The following is a 27419-nucleotide window of genomic DNA, read 5'->3' on the forward strand; positions in this document are numbered from 1 at the left end:
CGCGGGGCAGAGCCGCCGCCGCGGGCAGGTGCCCCTCGCTCACCGCCTCTCTCTGTCTCTGTCCCGCAGCAGCCCCCGGCCCCCGCCGAGCCCCCCGGGCGGGCAGAGCCGCGGGGCGGCGGCGGCGCGGCGCGCTCATGTGAGCCCCGGCCGCCCGCCGGGCGCGGAAGGCTGCGCACCCTCGGCGGCGGCAGCAGCCGGAGGAGGAGGAGGAGGAGGCGGCGGCCGTCGGGGCAGCGCTGGAGTGAGCGGGGGCGGCATGGTGTCCTGGCGGCGGCGGTGGCCGGGGCCCGGCCTGGCCCGGCTCTGGGGCTTATGCTGCCTGGTGCTGGGCTCCTGGCGCGGCTCGCTGGCCTGCCCCGCGTCCTGCCGCTGCAGCTCCTGGCGGATCTGGTGCGCGGAGCCGGCGCCGGGCATCGTCTCCTTCCCCGTGCCGCAGCGGAGCGCCGAGGGCGACAATGTCACCGAGATGTGAGTACGGCCCGGCCGCCTCCCCCGCCGGCGACGCGGCCCGCGGCGGCCCGAGCCCGGGGGGCGGCGGGCACCGAGCCCCGGTGCCGCGGGGGGCGGCGGGCGGCGGCGAAGTTGCCTGCGCTGCAGTGCACTTGCTCGGCGGGCAGATGTGCCAGCTAAAAGCCCGGCGTGATTTAATTTTGGTCTTGACTTCCCAGAGATATGATTCCGAGAGCAGTTAGATGATAAATCTTAATTGCCCGCCATGCGATTTCCTGGGGACGGGGAGGAGGCTGAAGCGGCGCGGCGCGGAGGTCGGCGCGGAGTTTGCTCGCTGGCCGGCGGGTACCGCGCGGAAATAGCCGCGGGCGGCTGGAGCGCGCAGCGGCTCCGCTCCGCCGCCTCTGCCGGGGGCGTCCGCGCCACCCAAACCTCAGCTCTGCGTCGGTAGCGAAGGATGGGAAGGATTTTTCCTTTCCCCCCCGCCCCCCGCCACTTTCTCTCCCTCCGTTTATTCCCGCAAACGGAGAGCTTTGGTGGGCGGCTTTCCCCCCTTTCGCCTATCGCCACTTTTGTATCTCTCTCTTTCTTTTTTTTTTTTTTTTAAGAGATACAAGAAAGAGAAAAAGAAGGGAATGCAGCACATCCCGGTGGAAGGGAGAGCAAACCATCTCCCCTTCCCTGGCCATCAGCGTGCTAGCCGGCTTTGCTCTCTGTAAGGTGGCTGAAAGGAGCAAATACCGAGTCTGCAGGGGAATTAGCATTGCGCTATCTCTCAGCGAGCATTGGAGCATTGGGAATCCCTCATTAATAGTGAGGAAGGTGCAAGAAGTTATATTTTTCCCTCCTACCCACATGTCATCTCCATCCTTGTTTGCCTGAAGCCGATTTCAGTGAGGGAGTTCTGTAGCTTTTTATGTCTGGTCCTGCATCCTCTAACAGCTCTATACTCTGTGGCGGCGACATATTTTTGCCTGAGAAGAGCTGCAAAGACTCCTACCGAGCAAAAATTTTGGATACTGGATTTGTAGATGGTGGATATGGGGAAAAAGCCCTCTAAAGCTGTTTTGTCCATCTCCATCTTCCCCAGTCCCTGCTGTTTCTGGATTGTTTTAATGTAAAAGGTACCAGCATATTTTCCCCAAAATCTCTACAGATTTCTCACTGTTTCCCTTCTCTTTCTTCCTTCTCTTGTTCAGTCTCCTTTAGAAACAATGTAAAAAAGCCATGAAATTTAGTGCGACTTTAGATTAAGTCTAGCCTTTGGGCTACCTTTCTGCAGTTTGTTGTAATCAGTTTGCTGCATTTTCCTGTGGATGCGTACTATGTGGGAAAAAGCTGGAGATGTTCATTTCTACTACTCATGCAGGGCCTACCTTCAGTAGATTTCTAGGACCTAAGAGAATGAACAATCTTTCTGAGTTGTTAAAGCAGTTATCATTTCAGATGTTTGTTTAATATTCTGTGGATTGCTTCATTAAAAAAAATTGCTTCAAGCCATGCATCACTGCTCATTTTTATAGCCTTATTATCCAGTACTTTCAATTTGGAGGTAACTCAGCAATTTCCCCTTAGAATTTAAACTCCATTTAAAAGGCCAGGGTAAAAAAGCACGCATAAATATGTATGCCAGCCGTGATCAGCTTAAAACATGTCTAGTCATTTAGCCTTGATGCTTTTGATTTTTATTCTTTCCTGTATTTTTTCAGCATCACTGTCTATCTTTACAGTTCTTTCCAGTTTTTACTGTATCATTCTGTGACACTGCATGTTGTTGTGTTTGGTGGTCTAAAAATAATTTTGAGTCATGGATTTCTCGGGAGATGCTGTTGCACATATTTAAGATGGCCTTTTTTAACATACCTCAACATAAAGCATGAATAGCCCTTTAATTAGTTTGTAGGCATAAATTAACAATTGCGTCCTGTAGTTGTCTGGTTATATCATTGTGGGAAGTCAGCAGACAATAAATATGCAAGGAAGCTGTTCTAATATGGTAGATACAGAATGTGAAAATGCATTTTTTTCAACATTGCACATCTTTGTTTATTTTAGGTAAGAAACCAGTTTGAGAGGCTGTAGCATTGCATTTGATTTAGGAAGCTTCAGGCCTGATATTTCTTTTCTGTGCTCTGTAGTTGCAGAAGCACAATTCCATTGATCTCTGGTAGAATTACTCTGGTTATAAATGAGAGTGAGAAGAGCGTAAGACACTTAATTTCTAGTAATCTATTCCTGCATATTTTCCTGAATGCCTTTTGAGACCAGCTCTTCATTTATTGCTTCTGCCTTGCTCTTTATTGGAGTAGATCCTGCAATGCTAGGCACAACTTCCAGTGACTCCCTGGGAATTTGGGCTGAGATCTTCACCTGGGAAGAAGGCCATTTGCACTAGGTTAGGTCAAGGCTGGTGAACCCCGTGGTGGTGCAAAGGGTTGGCTGCAGGCCGGGTGGATGTCGCTGAGCAGGCAGGATGCAAGGGGAGAAGGACAGGCCACAAGGGCTTTCCTCTGGCTCCAGAGGGGTGGGAAGGGGCCACCAGTTGGGGCCTGGGGGTTTTGGCAGGAACAACAGCGCTGCCGTCCTACACGTCAGACCCTCTTGACCAGTTGGTACCGAGACACCTCAGCTCTGTTTCCACCTGTAGGTAGATGGCAGTTTCAAGCATAACCTCAGCCCTCTCAGATGGCCGAGCCATTACCTTATTCTTGGTAGGGTCCCCATCCAAATGGGCTGAAATGAGCGAAAAGCCGCCTGGAGCGGTTTGCATCAGGCCTGCAAAGCCCAGCTGCTGAAACTTGGTGTGGGAGGGCATAGGAGTATTTCTGCTTGGTGCTTTTCTTAGTCATCATCCTCATTCTTTCCTTTCCTTGTTGTTTTTGCACATTTTTGTGTTCCCATGGATAAAAGGCATATTTTGGAAATCCTCTGCCGGTAATAAAATTGGATTTTTGTCTCATTGTTTGGGGTACTGACATGGACTGCACTTGGTCTGGAAAGCATCTGCCTGTGCTAAGATTGCTTATCATCACAGAGCTTAATCAAAATAACTGTTTCGTAGTACTGAGGTTATCAGAGAGAAGCCCAACTCCAAAGTGAGGCCCTAAATTCAAATCATGAAATCAGCCATAGGAGAGCTGAAGCTCACAGTAAGAGCTAAGGAGGAAGAGTGGTGAGAGCAAAATGAACGTATGGATGTTATTAAAACCATACCATGTAGGCACAATGGCACATAAGCATTTCATAGCAAGATCACTCAAGCAAAATATTAATAGGATAGTAAATAAGCTACTTAAAAATTTTTCAGGATTTTTTTCTAAAAGGACTGATCTAACAATTTTCTCCTAAATAAAATGTACTGTTAGTACCTCTCAGTGCATGTGACTGTTCATAGTCCTTGCTATTTAAGTATCTTCTTGAATGCAAGTATGTTGATGGTCTAGTTTAGCAGCTCTGATATCAAGTAATTAATATGTTGACTTATGATTATTCAGGTGAATGAGGTTTGAAATTAATTGATGTCCTTCAAGAAGAACTGCTTGCCAACAAAATAGTAGGTGACTTTTTAGCTCTTCCCTTGTAAAGGAGAGAGGTGATTGTGTATTGCGTGCGTTTCAAAACCACAAAGTAAATTTCTAATGCAGTTATATAAAGCACTCTAGAATTGTTAATAAATAAGATAGGATAAGTAATTTATGTAGTAAATTATTTAACAAGCACAAGTCATGTGAGCTTGTGCTAAAAAAAAGTCGTGTTTAAAATCATATGAAGCTCAGTGCCGTTAGTCTTTTGCGTCTCTTTCATTTTAGATTTCTAGACTCTGTTGTAGATTAAATGCAATACAAAACTGTGTACAAGGCTTCTCAACCCCCATTCCCTTGCTCCTGAAAACAACTCTTGGCTGTGCAGGATGGCACAGCTTGTCTGGATTTAAAGGTTATTTTTGGTGATTTAGAATGATACAGTAAAGCAGGAGGGATATATCAGGGTGCAAATTATTAAAGGGAATTTGGACAGTTGTGATACAATAGCTCCTTTTGTGAATCTGTCTTTTTTTTTTTTTTTAATCTTTTCTTGAAGATCTTGGAAGTTGGCTAAGGTGTGGTGAAAGGAAGCCTGCTGAAAATCAGTCTTGTAATTTCCGGGCTCTAAAAAACCCCCAAATATTACAAACCATAGGGTTTGATGTGTGCTGGTTTCTTTTTGCTCCCAGGTAACTTTTTGCATCCCTTGTTTTAGTCTATGTCCTTGCAGTGGGTGAGGACTGATGAGGCTCCCCAGGGGACCTCAGAGGTGCTGGGGGAGGGCAACACCTTTCAGGAGGTGCTCAGCCTTGGGCAGGATTGGGCTTGCAAAACACCACCTCTGATTTTATCTCTTTATTCACCCAAGAATTTTAAGAGAGGCTTTAGGTTTATACACAAAACTGAAGGCCATTTGTATGAATCTGAGGCTTTGGTCTCGAACGTGTTATTTTTAAGAAACTTCCATTCCCTTCCTTGCTAATGAGAAAACGGAAGGCCCAGGAGTCCAGCCTCTGGTAGCTTTGGGATGGCATTTTCCAGATTTTTCAGGTTCCATTTTTTATTAGTTTTGTGCTGAAAGTGTAAGGGAGGAAGCAGCTTAACAGGATTCTGGATTTCAAACGATTGTATGACAGAAACTTTTAAAAAATGAAATAATTGTTTTATTTCTCCATCTGTCAGTGCAGCAATATCTAACAATGTGTCGATAAAGGTAGCTAGCAGAGTTTCTTTGCCCAAGCTGGATTGAGTGTAGCAGGTAATGAAGCAAAATAAATGAGGAAAAACAGAGCAGAGAACTTTAGAAACCTTCTCAATACCTTACTGATGGTAGATGTATATTTAGCTTGTTAAGTTTGGAAAACCTTTCTTTGAAAACTGTTTTTTAATAAGTAAAGCATTGATTGTATTAATATATCTTTTATGTGCGTTTGGAATGGAGAAATAAATTCACATAGGCCTGAAAGCAATATGCCTATACTGCCTGGGATGTGAACACTATTATGGATGCTGTTTGCATTTGCTAAGATGTACTTATACAAATGTATGAGGGCACATAGTTCCTATTGAAATCAAATATATTGGAGTTGCATCTTAATTCCTTTTTGATTCGGAGCCTAAGTTTTCAGAAACTGCATAAAGCAAGGCAAACTAAACCCCTTGACATATGTATATGGAGATCTTGTGTCTTATTATTGTGTCTACTATTAACCATAACACTGCAGAGTCATAATGCACTGATGGGAAAGAAGCCATGCCATGGAAATTTTATTGTGAATATGCAATTTTTTTTTTATTTTCCTAGAAGAAAATGACCTACATTCAGTGGTGATTATTGACAACATTTATAACTGAAACCGTTAAATATATTTAATACCGATTCACATACTCTTCTTTCTGACTTATGTTTCATCGATAGGATAAATTCCTGAAGATCAAATTTCAGGTCAATATGCTTCGGTTCTAGGCAAGGCCTGAAGAACCAAGACTTTTTTACAGAACTAAGAGAAAGTAGAACAAGGCAGACACAAGGCCCAAGGCATTTGTAAAGGCAGTCTGAGATACCTTAATCCCTGAATGATGTGAGTTGAACCAGCCTTTTGCTCCAGCAAGGTACTTAGAGATGACTTTTATTTTAAGGGGGAAGTTGAGGTTCGAATTCTGGCCTTGTTAAAGTTAGTGGCAAAACTTCAATGGAATTAGCTTTTTATCAGTATAGAAGAGTTTAGAGAACATACGCTACAAATGAAATGAACTTTGATCCTGAGCGTTTTCCTACCTTTTTTTGAGTTTGGAAGAGCAGGAATATTCCTGAGGACCAGTAGTCCATCATTTGATATGTATTTGGCTTCGGGCTTTTCTTGGATCCCAAACATTTTCCTACTGTGTGAAGAGTACGTGTATTGAGGCAAGAGGAAGTTGAGATTGAGTATTTTGCAGGGGTTTTACAAAGTTTTAGATAATTTCCATATTTAATTGAACCTGCACAGTAGTTCCATGAGCAAAACAGTGACAGATGCAGTCACTTCAGAAGCTCGTACTAGATTCATAGAGGATGTACGGTTCAGAATATACATATGTCTGATGTATAAATAAAAGAAGGATGATGCGTTAATCAAAGTTAGTCCGTTGCTGAAACAGAAAAGCAGTGAAATGGCAACACTTCTAAGCTTCTTATGGAAGAATCTGTTAATAGGGCTCTAATTAAGGCTGGGCAAGTTATTTATTTTTCTTCTTGGTCTGGCAGTTAAGACAAAAGAAATCTTTTGATGTAAGATTTAAATGAAGTAATTTTTACCTTTTTTATTTCTGAACCATGCATATAAAAATAATTAGGGCAATATTAAGCGGATATCCTGTGTGATGTGGATATCCCACATTACGCAGTCAGATGCTGTATTCCTTATGAAGAGCATATAGGACGTGACTTTTCCCATACTTTTGTAACAACTGTCTGACTCTCTAAATGCCAGACAGCGCAGTGAGCATATGTGGCTATATCACGTGTTTATACTGGGCATGTCGACTTCATAGGCATGGATGGGGGCACTTTGCACAGCATGTGCTACAAGTGTCACGTGTCTTACTAGCTAAGCATATCCGGGACTGTCCCAGGCCGCAGCGATCAAAATCTGGCGAGTCCCTATGAACTGTGTCATGAAGGCGCTTGGCTCAGCTGTCTGCACTCCTGCCTGCAACGGAGAGCCCACTTCTTCCAGGGATTGATTCAGAAGGCCAAAATTTGATCCCCCCAGGGAATTATCCGATGGAGGCATTTCCCCCGCACCCTTCTTTTCGTCACTGACGACACGAGAAGCCTCGGGGACTTCGTGCATGGAGATGAGTGGGAAAAGTAGGGGCTCCCCCCCGGTGAGCAGCGTCATGCTGGGGAGTGAGATGTTCATGTGGTCCCAAACAAAACATTTCAGCAGAGTATGTCAAGAGCCGCTCTGCTTAAGTCAGAGCGTGGGTATGATCCAAGGTCTTGCATGTCAGCATCTTAACTACCGTCCTATGTGGCGTACAGATGTGGATTTGCCTTGAGTCTTCCTGTCAGAGTTGCCTTGCTTGGCGTGGAGTATTTAAATAGGCTTTTGGGTCAGAGAGCAGGACTGTCTGTTTAGCTAAGTGGCTGTGATGCTTATTTGTGTAGTGAGACAGCTGGGTCCTGTGCTTGCTCCACTGGCTGTGCGATTACAGCAAAAATAAGAACAGCATGAACAGGTAAAGCTGAGAGTGCCATCCTCGGATTACATTATAGAAGGGTACCTTTCAGGAGCCTGGGACCACACTTCCTTAGGAAGAAGAAAGAATTGAACCTGGCATGCCTGCATAACCTTATTCCTAGCATTTTCTCCAAACCCATGGTCTTCCACTAGACACAGGCATGCCTTTTTCTTTTCTCTTTTCTCTTTTCTCTTTTTTCTTTTCTCTTTTTTCTTTTTTCTTTTTTCTTTTTTCTTTTTTCTTTTCTCTTTTCTCTTTTCTCTTTTCTCTTTTCTCTTTTTTCTTTTTCTTTTTTTTTCTTTTTTCTTTTTTCTTTTTTCTTTTTTCTTTTCTCTTTTCTCTTTTCTCTTTTCTCTTTTCTCTTTTCTCTTTTCTCTTTTCTCTTTTTTCTTTTTTCTTTTTTCTTTTCTCTTTTCTCTTTTCTCTTTTCTCTTTTCTCTTTTCTCTTTTCTTCTCTTATGAACCTATGTGCAGAATACATATCTAGTTCAGGGAGGTGACATTGCTTCTTTTGGATGGGCAGGTGAATAATCTATTGCTTATTCATTTCCTATCCCCCCTTCCAGTCTTGCCTCTTCCTAACTTTTAAAGACTGGTTTTGGAATACAATAAGCCTACAGTGATCCTCACATTGTGGACACATATACCGAACTCTCCTACTAGTAGCAATTATGTTGACTTATGAGTGACTAAACTATGTAGTGTACTTAAGCACCTGCCAAATTATTTTCAAGTTTACGGTGATAGCGATGTAAGCATCTTTTGAATGCTGCATATGCCACGTGTTTATATATGCATACAAAAGTCCAAATTTTTCAGGTTAGGTTCAAAAAATTTAACAAATGTTTTGAACTGGCACAAATCCACATGTGGCATAAGGGCGCTGAAGTAGAATAATGAGCAGGTTATCTTGAAGCAGTTTTGCTCTTCACGATTGGTAGCTGAAGTGAAAGGTTCAGGAGATGGTAGCCCTATGTTGTGTGATTGCAGGTGAACGCCTTATCCTCCCTGAGAGCTGGGGGACTGCTGAGAGGTGTGTAAATTGGAGAAATGCTGAAAGGTGCGCACGGGTGTGTAGTGGTTGTGAAAACCATAAGGATAAATGGGCTGGAGGATGAGAAAAATTTCACTCTGTTCCTAAGCAGTGGCAGAGTCAAAAGCTGTAAAGGTGTATGAAGAACTGTCAGCTGTAAAGGTATGAGGAAATGGCAGGTAAGGAGAAGCTGGCTTTTGCAGAAATAGTGAAGACATTTGAAGGCCATTGTAGAAAAAAAATGCCAGCTCATGAAAGAGGTACAAGCAGGGTGATTACACAATTTGAAGGGAGAACGGTAGAGAAGATGGTCAAAGACTTAAAATGATGTTAAAAGTACGAAGCTAACACTTACAAAAGAGTAGATTTTCTTGAAGTCTAACAATAAAGAAGTCCCTGAATGGGTTCTAAGTCCAGTTGATCTCACTCTAGAAAAGGGAACGTGTATACAGCAAGCCACAGAGCAAACAGTAATACAAATAAAAATCTGAAAGAGAGAAGATTTGACAGTGCGTACCATTGCAAGAGAGAATTTCCCAGAAATTAAATTGGCCAAGTACAGGAACGTGGAAAGTTACGGAAGCGATGGCAGTGATGTGGCACTCAGCATGAGCATTAGAAATTCCCTGGTTACTGACAAACGTGCAGAAAGTGTAATAAACACACTATTGTGCTAAAATATTCAGTGCACGCAAGAAACCGCTTGTAGTAAGTGAAGAACGGGATTCCTCAAGTGAAGGGGAAGTGCTGTTTTTAGGAATAATAATGGAGGAAGCTGTAAATTCAAAAGATTGGCCAATTAAAATGAGTAGAATTGGCCTGCACAGGACAGAGAATGGAATGGAAATAAATGTGATAACAGAAAGGGAAACAGGGCACTGCACAGAGCTCCTAAATGTGGAAAAGTAAAGAGTGCCTCCAAAATGCTTTAACAGAGAGGCAATTTTACTGCTGTTGAAATGCTCCCCGAAAAGTACATCAGTTAAATATAAATGGTAAAATAGGTGTTGACATACAGAAGGTGGTGACCTGTTTTGGGCCTAGAAAGGTGATGTAAACATCAAGAGGGTCAGTGTCATAGAAATTCAGAAAGACAACCTATAGCCCTTTTGGAATGTTTTAGTAACATAATGTGGAGGTGTATTCGTGTATGTCTTCCATTAAAAGACAAGATATGGCATGAAGAAGACGCAGATCTGTGGTCAGGGCTACACAAAATGTTTCACAGACCTTGAGAAAGAGGCTAGAAAACGAGTTGTGAACCATGGCAGCAGATGGTATCATTTGAAGAACAGAAAAACATCTACAAATTGGGTTCTCTATTTAATAATTGCAGAGAAAAAAGGATGGAGATTATGACCATATGTAGGCTCTCAAGACTTAAATAAAAACAGAAGAAAGAACATTTTTGCTGGCTTATGGAAAGGAGAATGTTGTTTGAGATGTCAGGAGTCAAATTATTCAGCAAATTTAATGCATTAGCAGGATATAGATGGGTTTTCCTGGATAGATGGCTTCAAGCTTTGCAGTTCGCTCCATCATTTGGCAGTACTACCTTTTGAAGTATGTTTGGCTGGAGGTGTATTGCATGCAGTGAATTAGCCAATGGAAAGTGTAGCAGGTATGAACATATGTTTTGATCCAGCGAATATCAGAAAAGAAGGAACCGAGTATTTGACATTCCAAGAACCAGTCATTTTAAACTGCGTAAAGTATTAATGTTAGACAGTGGAAATAATATACCTGGGAGGAAGACTGACCTCAGAAGGAATTTCTTCTGTTGAATCAAAGACTTGGGGAATATTGAACATGTCAAAACCTGAAGATGGGAAAAGGACTTAAAATGTTGTAAGGCATACTGAATTATGTCAGCAAGTGCTCATCTAACTGAAGGTTGCATAGCTCACTTAAGACATCCCTTCCACAAGGTCCCTGTCTGAGCAGGGTTGCTGGGATGAAAAGAATTCAAAGATTTTGACATCAGCCAAGTCGCTTTAATGTTTTGATTCACTGAAAGACCTAAAAAGATATGTATGAAGGAAGGTTAGGCACAATCTAACTGCACTACTATGGCACTGAAGTTTTACCAGTCTTGTTTGCATCAAGGGCAGTGACAGCTACAGGTGTGTGCAAGTGCTGAAAAAGAGAGAGATTATGTTACTAGTCTTTGAAAAATCACCACACTGGGTGATTCTATAGGAGAAAGAATTGTCACATATGTTTATGTTCACATCTGTTTGTTCCTTCAAGATGTGTTTTCTTCCTAGCAAGCCAAATTTAAAGGAAAAAGTGTTTGTCTGCTCTTATGTCCGCACTCTGTCAAGGACCAATAAAGAGCCACGTTCATTGCTCTCCTTTTACATGTTTATTTTATGTATCATTTTTTGTAGATTAGAAAGGAGTATGGGAATTTAAGTGCCTTCCTGACAATCTGCAGAGATGATTTCATATGCAGTGGGTGAAATACATTTTGTGGACAACTAAAGTATAAGATACAGCTTTAGAAATAAATGTTTCTAATAGATTTGATAATTCTGATTTGATTTGATAATTCTTTTGAACTGTTTTCAAGTAATATCAACATTTACAAAATATCTTGGTAAGGAAAAGCTAGACTGTGACTGGCAACAGTCTGTTGGAGAAATATTAAAAATTTGTATCTCGGTGAAGTGTCAAACTTATGGAATGCATGCTGCTTAGGGGGCAGAACAGATCTCTGAATGGAGATCCTAATGGAGGCAATAGGGTACATAAGCTTTGCATTTGTTTTGAGGAAAGTAATTCTGAAGTTGCAATTTGTCAAGGGCGTGAATCAATCCTGAATCTGGAGAGCTGCATGAAGTGTCTTGAGTGTTAGCTTGATTTGGTAGTCTGCTATTTGGAGAGAATACAACAAGCACCTTGAGGCCAAAGCAGAGACATAAGTAAGCCCAAGGATGCATTGCGTTTCATTTTCCCTGTCTCCAAATATAGTAACTCTTTTCTTAAACTCTGCATTGCAGTCATATTCATTTATTTTTATTTTTACCTTAACATTTGCATGCTGTAAGGAGTGGACTAAGGTTGGCTGGCAGACCATGGGCTTTCCATTTTCCAGGGAGTTGCAGCCTTTAGCAAGAGCATGGATCCACTCTTGCCGTGCCAAAGCAAGATTGGGATCACCATGAAATTTCAGCGTTCTGCTGCATTAAACTGGTAGGTTGGCGGTGCTCGTTCAGGATGTTGGCTTTGGAGAAGCAATTCCCAATGGCAACTGCATACTACTAATTGGATACTACTAATTGGATAATCATAGTATCTTGGCACGGAGCCATCGGAATGTCCGAGTCCTGCTGTCTCCTGGCAGTTGAAGCTGCCACAGATCAAAATTAGGGAATCCTTGAAGCCAACTCGAATGTGTGACCTTGGGCATGAAATACTTAGTTCCAGATAGCCCTGAACGGTGCTTTATCTGAATGTGAAATATGTGAAGTGAAGAATATGCTCAAAAAATGTGTGTGCCTGTGGCTGCAAAGAAGCATCCCAGCATTAATTCTGTCAGCTCTAGAGCTGCTATACTGGAATATGAAAAACTACCGCCTGTAATCCTCTGTGACTCATGATTAAATTCTCTAAATGGGAGGCAAAAACCCTAAAGGATGACTTAAGGAGCCTGTGATAGTAGCAATCAGTTTTCCATTGTTTGTCAAGGACAAAATGATTCACAGTTAAAAAAAAAAAAAAGAGGAAAAAGAAAAAATGCAGTACTTGCTCTGAATTTATCAGGAAATACTGGAAAGCCAAAGAGTCGAGCATCTGTTTGTACAATCGCTTAATTCTAGGTAGGTCTTCAATGGACATACTGGAGACTCTGGCTCTTTTCTGAGATATGGGGTATTCTTTTAGTGGTAGAAGTTCTGTTTCTTGAGATTGGCCTTCTGAAATCTGGGACTGATGATGCTAGATGAAGACAGCAAAATTAAGATAAAAAACATTGGAATAGGACTGAGCCTGTAAAGAACTTGCTGCTGGTATAGATATATTATGCTCATTAGCCTGCTGTTAGATATTACACCGATATTCTGTCTTAGGGGGAACTTGGTCCTACTTATAAAGATTTCTTGCTTGGGTGAAGGTTATATCATTGGTCCCTACATCTGCCTGAAACCTGGCATTCCTGATACGCAATGTTGTGTAGCTCTGTGCTTCACTTTCAAACTATGTGAGTTCACACCCCCTTAAGCTTTATTTCAAATTTGGTTTTGATGGGACTGCAAGTGAAACCCATTTGAATCTGCCAACTTTCATCAAGTACTGTGTCAAGCCTACAGGTTTTGCATGATTTTGATGCATAACCATAAATCAGCCCAGGTGTGCTGAAAATGCTTTAGCATACCTTTTGATGAACTTGGTCTTTCACTTGAGTTTGTAAAAAAAATACAAGACAAGAGAACTTTGCAGTTTTTAAATTGTGGATGATAAGTACAGCTATCACAGTAGTGTAGACTAGGGACATACGTGACCTGTCATTAAATGGCAATTCATCTGCTGACGGTTCGATGTCTGGAGTGTGCTGTCTTTTCTGCTGAAGATCTGGTGAAAAAATAGCTCAAAGTAAAAAGTTTTCTCAAAGTTCAGAAACATTTCACCAGGGAATATTTATGAATTTTCAAAACTTTTTCCCCAGCTGTATGAACCAGAGCTAAACATATAATTGATTTATTTTTTGGAGTGTTAAGTAAATATGTTTCCCATAAAGGGAGTTTTCTGGCAACAGAAATACTTCTGGAGCTGCCTTGGTGTTATGTGCTTGCGTCTATGTCGTTAAGACTAGTGCGCGGCTGGTTTCGCAGCATGTCCTTGTAGCTCCAAATGGAGTAATATACCTTACATACATTAGTCCAGAGAAAACAGAGTAAATCAAATAAGTTAGCGAGGCATATTTCTGCCGACCAAATGTTTTCGGTTTAGGAAAACGAATATGGACATGCCAGGTTTAAAAGTTAGAGTGAAATCTTTTTTTGAGCTATTTGAGCACAAAAGAAACTACATTTTTTTTAGAGAGCAGAACCTGCTTTCTCTTCATGCTCTCATGATTCAGCAGTTGTTTCAGTGAATTTGTACTGACTTAATCCACAGTCCCTTATATGTGTAGCGAGCAGAAATATAGACCACCCTATTAAAAAGAAATTATCTGGAAAAGTTAAGTCTTTTACCATAGTATTTTAAAATACCCTTTCCAGAATGTTGCGGAAGTGGTGAAATACGAGTATGTGGCATTATTCAATAGTGAAATTGTTGAAGTGTGCTGAGCTGCGCATGTTATTGTAGATTGCACTGTAGGGTCGGTAGGTGTATGACTCTGAATGCCTTTGTCAGAATTAGTCAGTAATTTACGATGGGGAGATGAAATTAGCGGTCTGAAACCAAATATTGTTTACTGATGACTCACTGACAGAGAGACAGAATGCTATAGTGTAGTCAAGTGAACAGTATGGTAGACAGCTGCGGATTTGGTTAAGGCGGTAATTGGCATTTGTGAGCTGATATGTGTGATTGGGTTGGATAATACCCTGCCAGATTTCGGCAGTGTTACACTTCACTATAGCGTGCCGGTGGGGAGCTTTCAGGCTCCTCACATGACTTCAGCCAGCCATGAGTCAGGATGTTTTTCTTCTGTGCTACAATAAAAAGCGTTCAATTAAAGCACAGGGTGGGTATTCTTAAGGGGAGGAAGGCAAATTACATTTCTCAACATCGCCCACTGCAAGTTGGAGCTTTTAGAGTATTAATGTTTGATGATAAGTAACATCAAGGTAGAGTAGTTGTGAGGAAGGTGAAAATAGTCCACAGTTAGAGAAGAGGTTTTATTTCAAACGTCCCTCTGAATTAAACAAGAGAACAACTTCCCCCTGAAGTGTACAGCCACAGTCATCGCACTTCTCTCTGTGCTGTGAGGTACTTGCAAAGACTTAACCTAAAAAAGACTCGGTAAGCAAGTAAGGAAGCATAAGAGGACCTAATAAGGTCCTTAAGAGGACCTTATAACCTCTTAAGGTTATAAGAGGACCTGACCTGCTTGTGGTAAATTACACCTGTACAGTCGTTTTGCAGGGATTTCCCACTGTGTGAAATTTTCTCTATTGTCCAGCCTTGTACAAAATGGGTAGTATACAAACCTAATGCATGGCAGTTACTATTTTTAGTTAATTGCAGTTGCACTTGGTCAGAATTTCTTCAGGTCCCTACAGTTATAGGAAGTCCATATATTTTTTTTCAGTTCCTTTCGAGTCACAAATCATTAACCAGGAAGAGCCTATAACCAGCACAGGATAAAGAGGGGAACTTCCTCCCTCCTTTTTAAGGGCTGCAGTAAAAAAAAGACGAGGGAGAAAAGATTGTGAATTCATGTTACTTCTTCGTCCCAGATGTCCCTTTGTTTTATTCTCTAACGGACCAACAGCACTGACTTCTATAGGCTATGTTCATACTCAGTCTGGTGTAAATTGTGGTAGCTTCGCTGGCCTTGGTAGAGCCGAGCTGTTGTACGCTGGCTGAGGTTTACCACAGCATGTAAATACACAGATATCTTTCTACACAGTGCTGTAAGTTGTGTCAGAGTTTTGTAGCTTCTCGTAGTGGTAAGTTCTGGTTAAATGTTTTTTTGATTAAAATTGCAATGTCAAATTTGGATATGTGATAAATCTGTTTGATTAACTGATGGGGCTGGATTATGGTAGTGCATGTCAGAGCTCTGTTGATGACTTAATCTTTAGCTAGTAAAAAGTAGTTGCTCATTTTCTTTCCCTCTTTTACTTTTCTGATTCACTTCTCCCTCTCTGCTTCTCTGTCCATTTTCCTTGATTCCTGCTCTTCTGCATTTCTCGGTCTCCTGGTCTCACCAGAGTGCCCATTGGTTGAACACTGAGGAGAGCGTGAGGAAGATGTCTCTGATACCTCTTGCATAACTCTCTTTTAGCTGATGATGAGGCCCAAGTGGTAGATAAGATGAAACTTAATTCTTCTTCAGGGTAGATCTAGAGACAGTAAGATTATCTTCTTACAGAACTCTCAAATGGAAGGGTTGAGAGTCTTTAATAGACTACTTCATAGTTTTTACTTAGCAAAATAAATGAATTAACCAGCAGACAAACAAAACAAGGATTAATAAGCCCCAAGAGATTCAATCAAATTGATTTTAAAAAGTCCAAGGAAGGGCAGAAAATATGTAGGAAATTATTACCCTATAATGGGTACGCCATGCTAATCTTATCCAAAGCCCTGAAGAGCAGTCACTGCATATGATGCTGTGATAATGTATTTTGTCCAGTGTCACTTGTTGTCTTTTTACTTGCTGTCCTTTTTCTCAAGGGACAGTGAATCCTATTAGGAGAAACTTTTTGCTTTTTCTTGTACTTGGCAAGACCATACCCCAGAGGGTATGCAGCTTGCAGCTTGGAGGCAAGCTCAGCCTAGCTCTTGGGTTCTCAAGCTTCTTTTGGGATGCAGGCACGCAAAGGAGTTCTCTAAAACATCCATTTAGGTAGATTTGCTGCCTTTGGGAGAGCAGTACACCGTCTTCCTCTCCAATTCACCAAATTCTATTTAAATACACAAAACACTTAAAGTGAAAACAAGTTTTATTCTAGCAAAAGAAAGACTTCATCTGCCTAGAGAAACTTATTGTGTTGTGGCTTTGATTCATTCTGGGTTTTTATAAGAATACAGGTGAATCTCAGTTTTTGTCTGTGACTGGATTATCTTTTGAAATGCATGGACTCTTTGGCAAGGTGTTTCCCACACCACGCTTGCTTTTCTACTGAGAAAGTCAGTTAATTGCAGTTTCTTCTGATTCTTCCTTCCTAGCCAGCATGCTTTGAAACTGTGAAACTTTCTTCTGGCTGCAGAAGAGGTAACAGGTTCTCTGTCATCCCACGTATGATCTGTACAACGTTCTAATTTGTAACCTGAGGGATGTCTTTGGTCATTCATAGATCTCGCATGATAATAATACAAACAACTAGCTAGCATTCCTGCGTCTTCTCAGGGTTCAGCCGATGGCAGGAGTTCATGGTATGTGAGAGGACTCAGCGCTTTAGTCTCTTATGACAGCTTCTGTTCTTTTTATTTCCACTTGTGTATGTAATATAATGAGGTGTAGCCTCCCTTTCCTCTATTTTCCAATTGCTCCAAATAAAACTACCACTACTTTGGAACAAGGAGCAAATCAGTTTGACGAACGATTAAATTAACAACAGCATGAGGGAAATAAGGCCAGGGGAGCTCCCAAAACTCAGCTGTTCCTCCTCCAGCCCCATCCCACAAACTACCAGTTGAATGATGGGGGGTACTTTAAGGGGTACTTTTGCTCTGCAGATGCTCCAGCTAGATTTCAGTGTTCATTGCAGTAGGTCAGCAACCACTGCTGGCTTTTAGAATTTACTGCTGACCTCTGAACGGTCAAAGCTATGGAAGGAGCGCTTTCATACTTTGTTTTCTGTCTTGTGTTTTCAACAGTTACATTGCAAACCAGCGGAAATTAGAAAGTATCAATGACAATGAAGTTGGATTTTATGTTGGACTTAAAAATCTGTGAGTATATGGGATAATTATTTTGTAGTGTTAATATTTGTTTATTTCTAGCAGATACTGACCTAATCAGAGAGTAAGCCTAACTTTGTGTGTTATGGAAGGTAGCTGTAGGGCTTGCAGCTCAGCCTAGTTAAGACTTCATACACATTCTTATTTTAATCATTTTTATTATTACAATTCCATTATATTTTAAATGAACAATTCTAACGATTTTATGTATTTTTACAGAACGGTGGTGGATTCAGGCTTACGGTTTGTGTCCCGTCAGGCATTTGTGAAAAATGTCAACCTACAATACATGTGAGTAAACACAGTTTCTGTGTTTTAAGTTAAAACTGCCCAAACCTTCTTAAAACCCTTCTCTTTCTTCCTATTTCCTTAATTTAAAATGCTGTAATGGTACAGGCTTGGAATGACCCCTTGTAATTAGTGGTCTTGAAATAGGACATGTGTGATGAGGATTTGGCAGATCATAAGAATGTAACATGAGATGGCAGAAAGATCATCCAGCTCGTTTTCTCTGGATGATGGACAGCTCTAAAAGTGGTCTCTGGCTGTCCCTCCTTTATTAAGGAGTATGTCTTCTGAGCAAGTCAGTTGGTGCCGAGTATGATGTCCATACTGTGTGTATCACATGTGGTGTCATGGGTTTGATGTTGGACAAGCTGTATTCTGATTCAACGGACGGAACGTGTTTTAGCAGCTAGAGTGCCTGCCTTTTAGTGCTGTTTTAGCAGATTGTACGCCCTGAGACTGTGCCATGATGAGGTCTTGTAAGAGAGGATGAGCAGAAGATTTGCTTCAGAAGTTTGCTCCTGTTCTGAATTAAAATGCTAACATAGATGCACCCAATAACCTGCAATTTGCAGTTTATGAACATCAGGAGACAGAGTCGTTGCCTGTGCAACTTCTTGACTATGTTTTTCTAGATTATTTGCACTTTAGATTTAGCAAAGGCTGAACTGACCAGAGTTCTTTATAAAAGAAGAGAAAAGTGATCAGCTGAGTACATATCCCTGAAGGAGTGGAGTGCTTTCAGAGGGATGGACCCTCCTGCTTCTTACATAGAAAATTGTGGTCACAGTTCTACAAAATGTTCACATCATGTGTGGGGCTCAGCCCCTCACAGATGCTCTATTTTAGCCAAGTTTTCAAGTGTACATTTAAGTCCGTCCATCTTTGATAGTGTGTTTAGCACTTACTTAACCCCTTGCTTTTGTTAAACTCCTAGTGAGATCAAGGAGACATAAGCCCAAGCCTCAGGCTTGTAAGGTGCCTGTAATGCTTTCTTGTAATATGGAAGAATTGCTGCATTGGGCTCAGGGCTGATTGCTTTGTTAATTAAATTGACTTCCTTTCAGCACATGTGTTTTCCAAAGAATAGAAATTAATTTATGTGAAGAAGTGGACGTGAGTATCAGAATTTGCCTACATGGTAATCGCTATCCTTAATACGGAGCAAACACTGGAGGAGCATGAACAAGATCTTGCCAACAACCTATGAGGGTTACATATTTCCTCATACACTCGTTAATAAAGTAAATTGCTTTTACTATAATCAGTTGGAGAATATGGGAAGTATCTTCTAGAGCATGTTCGTGTGTCTATCTGTGTGACAATTGGTCAGTGAATTATGATGGTATAAGATGAAATTCCATGAAGATGAGTGCATATGCACTCCCTATGGAAATACACAGTGAAAAATTATTGGCTAAGTGGCACAATCACAGAGAAGGATTTAGTAGCTATAGTGAGAGAGAATCTCATCATGATGTAGCAGAACAAAGCAAGTTCAGTCTGAGATCAAAAGGAATTTTCTGTTACAAGTTTGCATCTTTTCACCTTTACTTTAGGTGCTGGGAAGGCGTGTATCAGAATGCTGTGTACAGATTAGGACAATGAAGCTACCCATGTAGAAAGATATTACAGAGAAAAGCAGCAGAACTATGAGGAGTTTGGAAAGCAAATTGTTTAAGTAAACACTGAGAAGGCTGAGTTAGTTCAGTCTAGCAGAAAGAAAAGACTGAAAAGGGATGTACAGCAATAGCTCTTTAAAAGGAGAGCCAGTTTTCTCCATGACCACAAAGACAGGATGAGAAATAATCAGTTTAATTTTCAGCAAGGAAGATAGATACTTGGAACACCTTAGTAGCTGTATGGGCAAGTAGACACTGCGCGAAAAGTAAGCTGAGGAGGTTGATGTGATCTTCACAGGCTTTGTTGCTGGTTTCTTAAGGAAATGAGTCTCATGCTGTCACAGAGGCTCTCTGTTCCCAGTGGTTGTTTCTGACCTAAACTGATGTAGGTGAAGATGTTTTGTGAAAATACAGAACAGAGACAGAACGGAGAAACCCTATAAATGTTTCCATTTAGGGGGAAAATACCATTGTGCACATACGTTCTTTGGGTGTTAGAGAATCCTTGTGGACACGATGTCTTTAAAATACCTCAGCTGCAGGAAAAGTTTCAACCAGAGCTCATCATCAAACATGAAATACGCATCTTTTGATAAGCAGGCTTTATTAGATCTCGAGTTTGTGAAACTACTTGTTAGAAATGAATTAGGCTAATTGATCTCTGCCAGCTTCATGCATATGTGATCCTGACTCAGAAAATGGGAATATAAGAGGGATCTGGTACTATGATTTTTTTAGTGAGGAATTAGTAGTGTTAGCAGATGCAGGATAAGCCCAGATCAGGCTGAAAATAAAAACTGGCAATAGTCGCCTGCTCCATGTACATGTGACAAAGCAGTTAGCATAGAGATGTGTTTTGGCTTGGCTGATCTATTATCCTTGCGAAAAAATGCATTTGCTTGTTTTCTCTGGGAAGTCTTGATGCATGCTAAAATGCCCAGTGAATCAATGCTTGTTGTCATCAGCAATAAGACTCCTGTTGACTGCACTGGGAATGAAATGCAGCCCCTGTTCTGGTTGGGACAGAGAAAACTGTTAAAAGGTGAAATCATTTCACTTTGCTGGAGTACAGGTCTTCGAGAAGTCTTGTGTTGTATTTTAAAACAACAGTTTGTCATTGTTTCAAAAAGAAAACCTAAACTTCACCTTTCTGAAAACTGATGTAACTGTATGAGCTTTCATTTTGCTAGTGATACTATTATGGTTTTCTCACATTAAAAGTCTTTGGATGTTGTTAAGAAGCTTTATTATAAGAATACAGCATTTATTTGCTGAATCGTGTAAGAATATCAGATTATAAGGAATTTATTAACATACAATTCTTTAAGCCTTTTCTTTGTCATTACTTAGTTTTCTTGGCCAAAGTTCTGTAGCCCAAGTTATCTTTCTAGAGTTGATGTATGATGACAAGAGTTGAGTAATAATATAAACAACAGAAAGAGAAATACTCTAATAGATAACACTTTAAGTAATTAATACTCCTGCTCATCTAATTCTGGTACTCTCATTGACCTTAGACTCAAATTAGTCAACAGTCACATTTAACAAGCTATTAAACAGTCCTGGTTTAGTAGTGCTGTAATTTATAAGCTTATCTGCTGCTAACAATAATTTTAATGGGCCTGTTTAATACGCATGCATGGTATTCTGTCAATACCTTTAAATACAGAAATAAATTTCACAGCAAGTACCTATTTCCCAAAACATTACAAAATAGCTATTGTCATGTGCCAGGCAGTATGTAATTGCATCGCTGAATCATAGAGCTGCATACGCTCCATACTTACAGCTCTGAGTCTTAGAATGTGTTTGTATCTCTAGGGCTGATCAGGTTTAAAAAAAGCCAAATTGAACCATTTGAGACCCAGCTGTAGATTTTTCCCTTGCGTGCACACAGGCAGTACAGGGCTAGCTCAGGCAGTAGTGAGAGTAGGCAGTTGCCTATGGAGGAGACTAAGTGTAGCAAAATGACATTGCCATTTCTTCACCTCTTCCCCCCAGGCCTCCTCGCTTCTGCTCCCTCCCCTTCCTCCTTGCCTTCCTCCTTGCCAGAAGTGGTACGGACAGTATCGCGGCACAGTGATGTTGCAGTGTAAATATGAATATTTATGCAGCTTCTCTGGCCACACTTGTGCTCCCCACATGGCTACAGCTATGCTCGTAATTGCATTTGAGCTAGCTTAAAGTGAGCTTGATATTCATACATAAAATACAGCTCTGCTTTTGACTGCATTTTGGTCCTATCATTTGGTATAGCGCTGGAGCCAGGCTCTGTACTCCAGACTTTTCTAAAAAGGCTTTTGAACCCCAGATAGATCTTCTTTGGGCTGCTCACCACAATTTGTGTGTATGTGTGTTTGTAATTGAATTGAGGAACTAATTTATATGCTCTCTCCGTATAAGTGGAAATGTGGTCCTTACCTACTCCCTAAAAAGCCTGTTAGTGTTTTTTTTTTTTTTCACTTAACATGGGTTAAAGACACCAAAGCAAGCATATCTATAATCAATACAAAGTGCTCAGCTTATGAAAAATATATAGAACAGTAAATGTACTGACAAAGTATAGTTTATGATGCTAAATCTGTAACAAGGGGCTGAAAAATGTCATTTGAATTACTTGTCAACTTGGAAAACCTTAAGGCTGTGACCTACCGTGGAAGAAAAGACTACAGTCCTGAAGTACTGAATGTGTCAACCCATGGCCAAGAATATAGGCAAAGAATTTTTTTTGTTACTGTTTTTATTGCTTCTTACTTTCTTTGTATGGCATATATCAGATACAACTGGTAAAAATCTGAAAAGATAATTAAACCAATTGAGTTACTTTTGTTTTTTCAGAACCAAATACATTATAAAAAGAATGAAGAAATATTTTATTTTTATTTTCACTTAATAGTCCCAGTTCTTCACTGGCACATACAGTCATTTGTACCTGCATAAAGTGTTCAGAAAGTAACATACCCCTTGACTTTTTGGGCAGTTAAATCTGATGGTATATGAATTTAAACAAGTAAAGGCTATTCTTATGCCTAGAGGATTGCAATAATTCTCCAGAAGCAATGAGTGGCCTGAGGCTAAATGACAAGAAGATATCGTTATGGCATCAGCTAATTGTTTCACAGTCTGCTGTCCAGTAAGGTTTGTAGCTCTGACTGAAGCAGCTCAGCTCCTCATGGAGAAATGGGACGAGTTAGATGACCGTGAGTAAGCTGAGCAAGGAAACATAGCCAGCCAGGTGGAAATCCATAAGAAAAACAGGGCTTCAGGCCTGCCTGTGAAGGAGATAGGCTCTTATATCCACTCCAGGTTACCAACAGCAAACCCTTTCCCAAATCTTTTCTTAGGAAAAGAGAGGAACACCATCTCATAGGATGGCTGGGGCTCTTGCATGAGGCGTTTGAGGCCCATTTTCCAATCTGTATTCTGATATTCTAGTATTCAGAAGGTAGGGTGAGGAGTTTCAAACCCCCTTGATTTGACCTGATCTGGAATCAGAGCTCGAATCTGGGCTTTTCCCATTAGGGTGCCGGGAAGCATTACACTAAATGAAACAGCTTCAGCTGAACAGAGATTTTTCTGAGCAACCCGTTGTCTAAGGGTTAGAGAGTCCTCCTGGTATGCAAGAGCAAGGTCCTCTTCTCTGTGGAAAGCAAGTATCAAGTCTTGTCCTTCCTTGACTGGGAATATGCTTCCCACTACACCAGTGAGGGGCAGTGGCACCTAGCTGCCCGCAGGGCCCACTGTGGGTCTGGTTATCTTTTGGGAAAGGTGGGATTTTGTCACTGTGCAGAGAAGAGAAGCAGGTACCTGTCTCATTTGGGAATACCACAAGGGCAAGCTCCAGCGTCAAGGCTGGAGAGATTTTTCTGCATGACTAGTGAGAGTTGTCTGAGGAGGAGTGGTATTTGATGTGCTTACAATTGCCTGGGTGCTGGAAAGAAGAACCTACTTCCATATGAGGGTTTAAATTCTTTTTTTCAACCTCCCAAACTATGGTTTGTACATATTAGGCAAAAGATTGTAAGTACTTAATATACTGACTGTTTTTTACTTAGTCAAAACTTCTGTCCTACATGCAAATTTTGATATAACAGGTCAGGGTCCACATGACATGTTTCTACCTGCCCCTAACATAGGGCAGCTCTGTTGACCTGATTAATGAAACAGTAGTTCACACGTTTTGTTCTCATACATTAGCATCAGTCAGCTTGCGAATTTTGGATCATCTTTTGCCAGAAGGAATCAACAAAGAACCATAGTAAATACAATATCATAAAGATTCCATTCTGAAAGTTTATAAATGGCCTAATTTCCATCCTTGTAATTTGTCTGAAAATTGACTAGTACTCAGAGATCAAGGGCTGAAAGTTTGGGGAGTAAACACTGTGTTCCTTGGTCAGGAGAAAAAAAAATTAATCCTTCATGTAAATCCAATGTAACTTTAACTATGAAGTCCCTATGGTGCCTCTATAATACTATGTAAAACCCATGGTATTTCGGCTCATAATGTTGATTTGCGCTGTGTTGCTGGCAATTTTACAGTTTGCTGCTCTCACTATCTTTAATTTGTGGACTGATAAGACTACAGAAGAACAGCATTATTTTGATGTGGGGTGGAGAAAAATATTTTGTAAGCCTGGGAGGGGGAGCGTTTCTGATTCAGATGAGCGTTTCTTTGCTCTGCATAATGGGAGAGGACCTTTTACGTAATTACCGCTGGAAACCCTAAGTGCTTAATTGACATAAAAAAGCCTAATATAGGCATTTTACAGTTTTCCTTTTGATCTTTCATGTGGGTGCATATTGCACATGTAGTTTGAAAAGAATAACTAAAAGGCTGTGATGTGGATATGTGCTAGCATGTGAGGAGGGCTTGTGAGAGTACAGAGTTTGATGCAGCATCAAAGGAAGGGATACACCCATTTCACTTATGAATAAATTGAGCATGTAATTAACACCTGGACTTTACAGAATACTTTTGAAATACAATTAAATCTGCTGCTTTTTTGCAATGAACAGAAGTGTTAAAAGTAAAAATATTGACCCCTGCTGAATTTTGATTTTTGAAGAATATATTTAACTTCATGCACAGGTGGGATTCAAAACGTTAATACCCTTCAAACCATAAAAAGACACTGGGCATCATTCCTTACCTCTGAAGTCAAAGCAGTAAGAGCTTTTTAGAGTTGGTTTGAGTTCTTCATTTTTTAAAAAAAGGAGACAAACTGTATTTTAAGTGTGAGAGGAAACAATCCCAATTAATAAAATGTATCTGTTTTTTCCCGTAGCAACTTATCCAGAAACAAGCTCTCAAGTTTGTCCAAGAAGCCTTTCCGCCATCTGGGTTTGTCTGATCTGTAAGTTGCTTAAAATAACATTTATTTATGGCTAGAAATGGAAGAACAAGACTATGTTAAAGTTAAACGTTCATCAAAGATTAGGAATGAAATTCTCATCCAAAGAAGGCAGCAAAGATGTTGCCCTTGACCTAAGGACACAGAGATTTCATTGCAGGTCTTCAGAAAAAGATCGAGTGTATTTTAACACAGATTTATACGTCAAAGTACCCTCTTCCCTCCAGCTTTAAAATATGATATGTTATTATAAGATTATTTCACACAAAACTACTGATGTTTATATTAAATATTTGGGTTAGTTAAAATACAGCCATCTATAGCTCTTCAGATGAACTCTTATACTGGCCTCACAGCTGCTATGAATGTGGTTGGCTATGGAATAGTATTTTTGTTTTCTTGAATTTTTTTGAGTTACCTTTTGCTGTATATAATCATTTGGTAATGAAGTATGTGTAAACATACACTTGTTGATTGTTTCAATATTATATTTTTATTTTGTGCTCTTTCAAGCAGAATTATATATTGGTATGCATTCCAAAGTTGTGTAATCAGAGGGTGAAAACAGGAGACAAGAGGATGTAGCATGTCTGTGTGGCAGATACTGTTGTATCGTATTAATTTGGAGGACTCATAGAAAAGGTAGAGTTTGTGAATGACTTGGCAATGGCGAGGCATTGGCGCAAATAATAATGAAGGCAGAAGTTGTTCTTTTGCATAAGGCTCTGATTACCGGTCCTCCACCCTGACTTCTCTTAGAAGAATTTTTAAGGCCTGGAGCTGTGTTTCCATGTTAAAAATGTAGGAGGGGAAGTGATCTTTTTGTGCAGTCTTTGCTAATAAGGGAAAGCCCACAGGAGCTTTGGCAGAGTTGCGCTGGGGGCAGAGGGAGGCTGCACTCCCAGAGCGCAGAGCAGGATCGGGGCAGCCCAGGAGGGCGCCTCGCAGTCCCGAACTTCTGCTGCACGTTCTTTCTTCAGCGTGTGAGAAATGAAGTGAACTCGTCCCAGTGCCACAGAAAGAGGTTTTGCCCCTTAGGTATGTTTTGTTGATAACTAAGCTGGTGTAATCACTTTCTTGTAAGCCAGAGGAACATCATTTGCTGGAATTTTCTTTCATAATTTGGCGATAACTGCATGCTCATGAAAAGACTAGCTAGGGTCAGAGCACTCCCATTGCTGTCCTCCCCACGTAGGTCTGTTGCCTCTAAAGTCCCACTTTCTTCATATGTAATGTTTAGTCCATGCCAAAAAGCCACTGCTAGTGTGTATTTAACTGTAACTTCTATATTTTATAGTTGTTACCACCTCAAAAAACCAGGGCTATAGAACTTAGACTAGTGCACAGTGTGAATTATTTGGACTTCTCCTAATGTTTCGAAGCAGCTAGTGGAGAAGAGGGGTCATCTTAGCTCTCCCGAGCTTGGGAAGTCTAAGAGTGGGTATGCTCTGGCTTAGGAGGTGTGTTAAAAAGGAAGTGACTGCAATTTTAAAGGCATTTTCTGCTCTCAGTTATGTTGGTGCTTCCTTGCAATTGGTCTGATGCCTTTAACATATTTATTCCAAAGTACAGAACAAGGCATTCTTGAACCTCTGCATCTTAGGTGAGCAGTTTCTTTTAGATTGTGGTTGAAGTGGGTGCTTATGAAATTTTGAAGGAGAACCAAGTCAAATCTGTACATACGTGTTCACTGAGATGATGTAAGAAATTGCCAGTCTTTTTGAAGAAGTTGGTTTGCTCCTGGACAGAAAGAAAGAAAGAAAGAAGGACTTGGGACAGAGAATGACAGAATCAAGCATTGTATATATGTGACAGGAATCATGGGAATGAAGTTTGACAGAGTAGGGTTACAGTGCTTATTGGCAAAACATTTGGCTGACGTGAAATAGGAGAGAATACATTTGTGTTGTTAGTGTAAGAGTTAAACGATGGGCGTTCAGTGTTATGGGAGTAGAAGCTGAGGAAGTGGATACTGGGAGTCACCCAGACATGCGAAAAGGGACGTTGTGAGGATTAAACTGATTAACATTTGAGGCATGGAGGCAATGTGTTATGGGAGCTAAGTTAAGAAAAAGATAGACAGGATGCAGAATTAAGATGGGGTATTGTGGGCTTGGGAAAGAGTGGGAGAGTACAGATGAAGGTAGGCAAACAAACTTTGCAGTAAAGTGGCATAAATAGAAGTGGGGGAAATGGAGGAAAGAAAGTGAGGGGAAAAAGTGGAGCTTGAAGGGTGGAAAAGCAGGGATAAAACCAGTATCAGTTGAACAATAAAACTATTATTTTGTTGATAAGTGGCTAATACATAGGTGGAAAATCAGCAAGAGGAGGGAAGGAAGAGTATTGGAGGTGGAATCTGAGAGGAGAATGAAGCCATAAATAGGTTCTGAGGAACTTGCTCTAAACCAAGTAAGTGTTCTGTTGGTAGCACGCTTTTCAATCAAAACATAAATGGATGAAAAGTTCAGGGTAGGGTGAGGTGGGGGTATTCTCCAGATATAATAGAGGAGATACCACTTTGAAAGGCATCCTCTTTCAGAACCAACTGTACTGTAGGTACAGCTGTAAAATTACAGCAAACAAGATAAAAACATGTCATTTCCTTCGACTAGGTCAGGTTCTTTCTTTCATGCAAGTGTGCGTGGAGGGCTTTTGTGCCTCTATCCAGCATCGTGTCTATGAAGTGCCTGGCTCCTGGTGGGTTTAATGCAAATTAAAACTGTGGAAGAAAAATGATTGCTCAGCCACATGCCAAGGGAGATTTCTCTTTTAAAGAGAAGTTATATGATGAAACAGAAATTGGAAAGTAAATGTCTTAGGTTTTGACCTGCTGGATCCTGAT

General features: G+C 40.9%; 1 protein-coding gene across 2 annotated transcripts in view; it reads left to right on the top strand.

The window, feature by feature from the left end:
• Positions 1 to 208: 208 nt before the first annotated feature.
• Positions 209 to 27419, top strand: part of LOC104147228 (BDNF/NT-3 growth factors receptor) — a 206104-nt gene continuing 178893 nt past the window's right edge. For both annotated transcript variants that reach the window (XM_068927293.1, XM_068927294.1), the window contains exons 1-4: positions 209 to 471; positions 17233 to 17307; positions 17536 to 17607; positions 24512 to 24580. In XM_068927293.1, the coding sequence (XP_068783394.1) occupies positions 260 to 471; positions 17233 to 17307; positions 17536 to 17607; positions 24512 to 24580 (428 nt within the window). In that variant the 5' untranslated portion in view covers positions 209 to 259. The remainder of the gene's footprint in view (positions 472 to 17232; positions 17308 to 17535; positions 17608 to 24511; positions 24581 to 27419) is intronic.

This window comes from Struthio camelus, chromosome Z, assembly GCF_040807025.1.
Source record: "Struthio camelus isolate bStrCam1 chromosome Z, bStrCam1.hap1, whole genome shotgun sequence".
Classification (NCBI taxonomy): domain Eukaryota; kingdom Metazoa; phylum Chordata; class Aves; order Struthioniformes; family Struthionidae; genus Struthio; species Struthio camelus.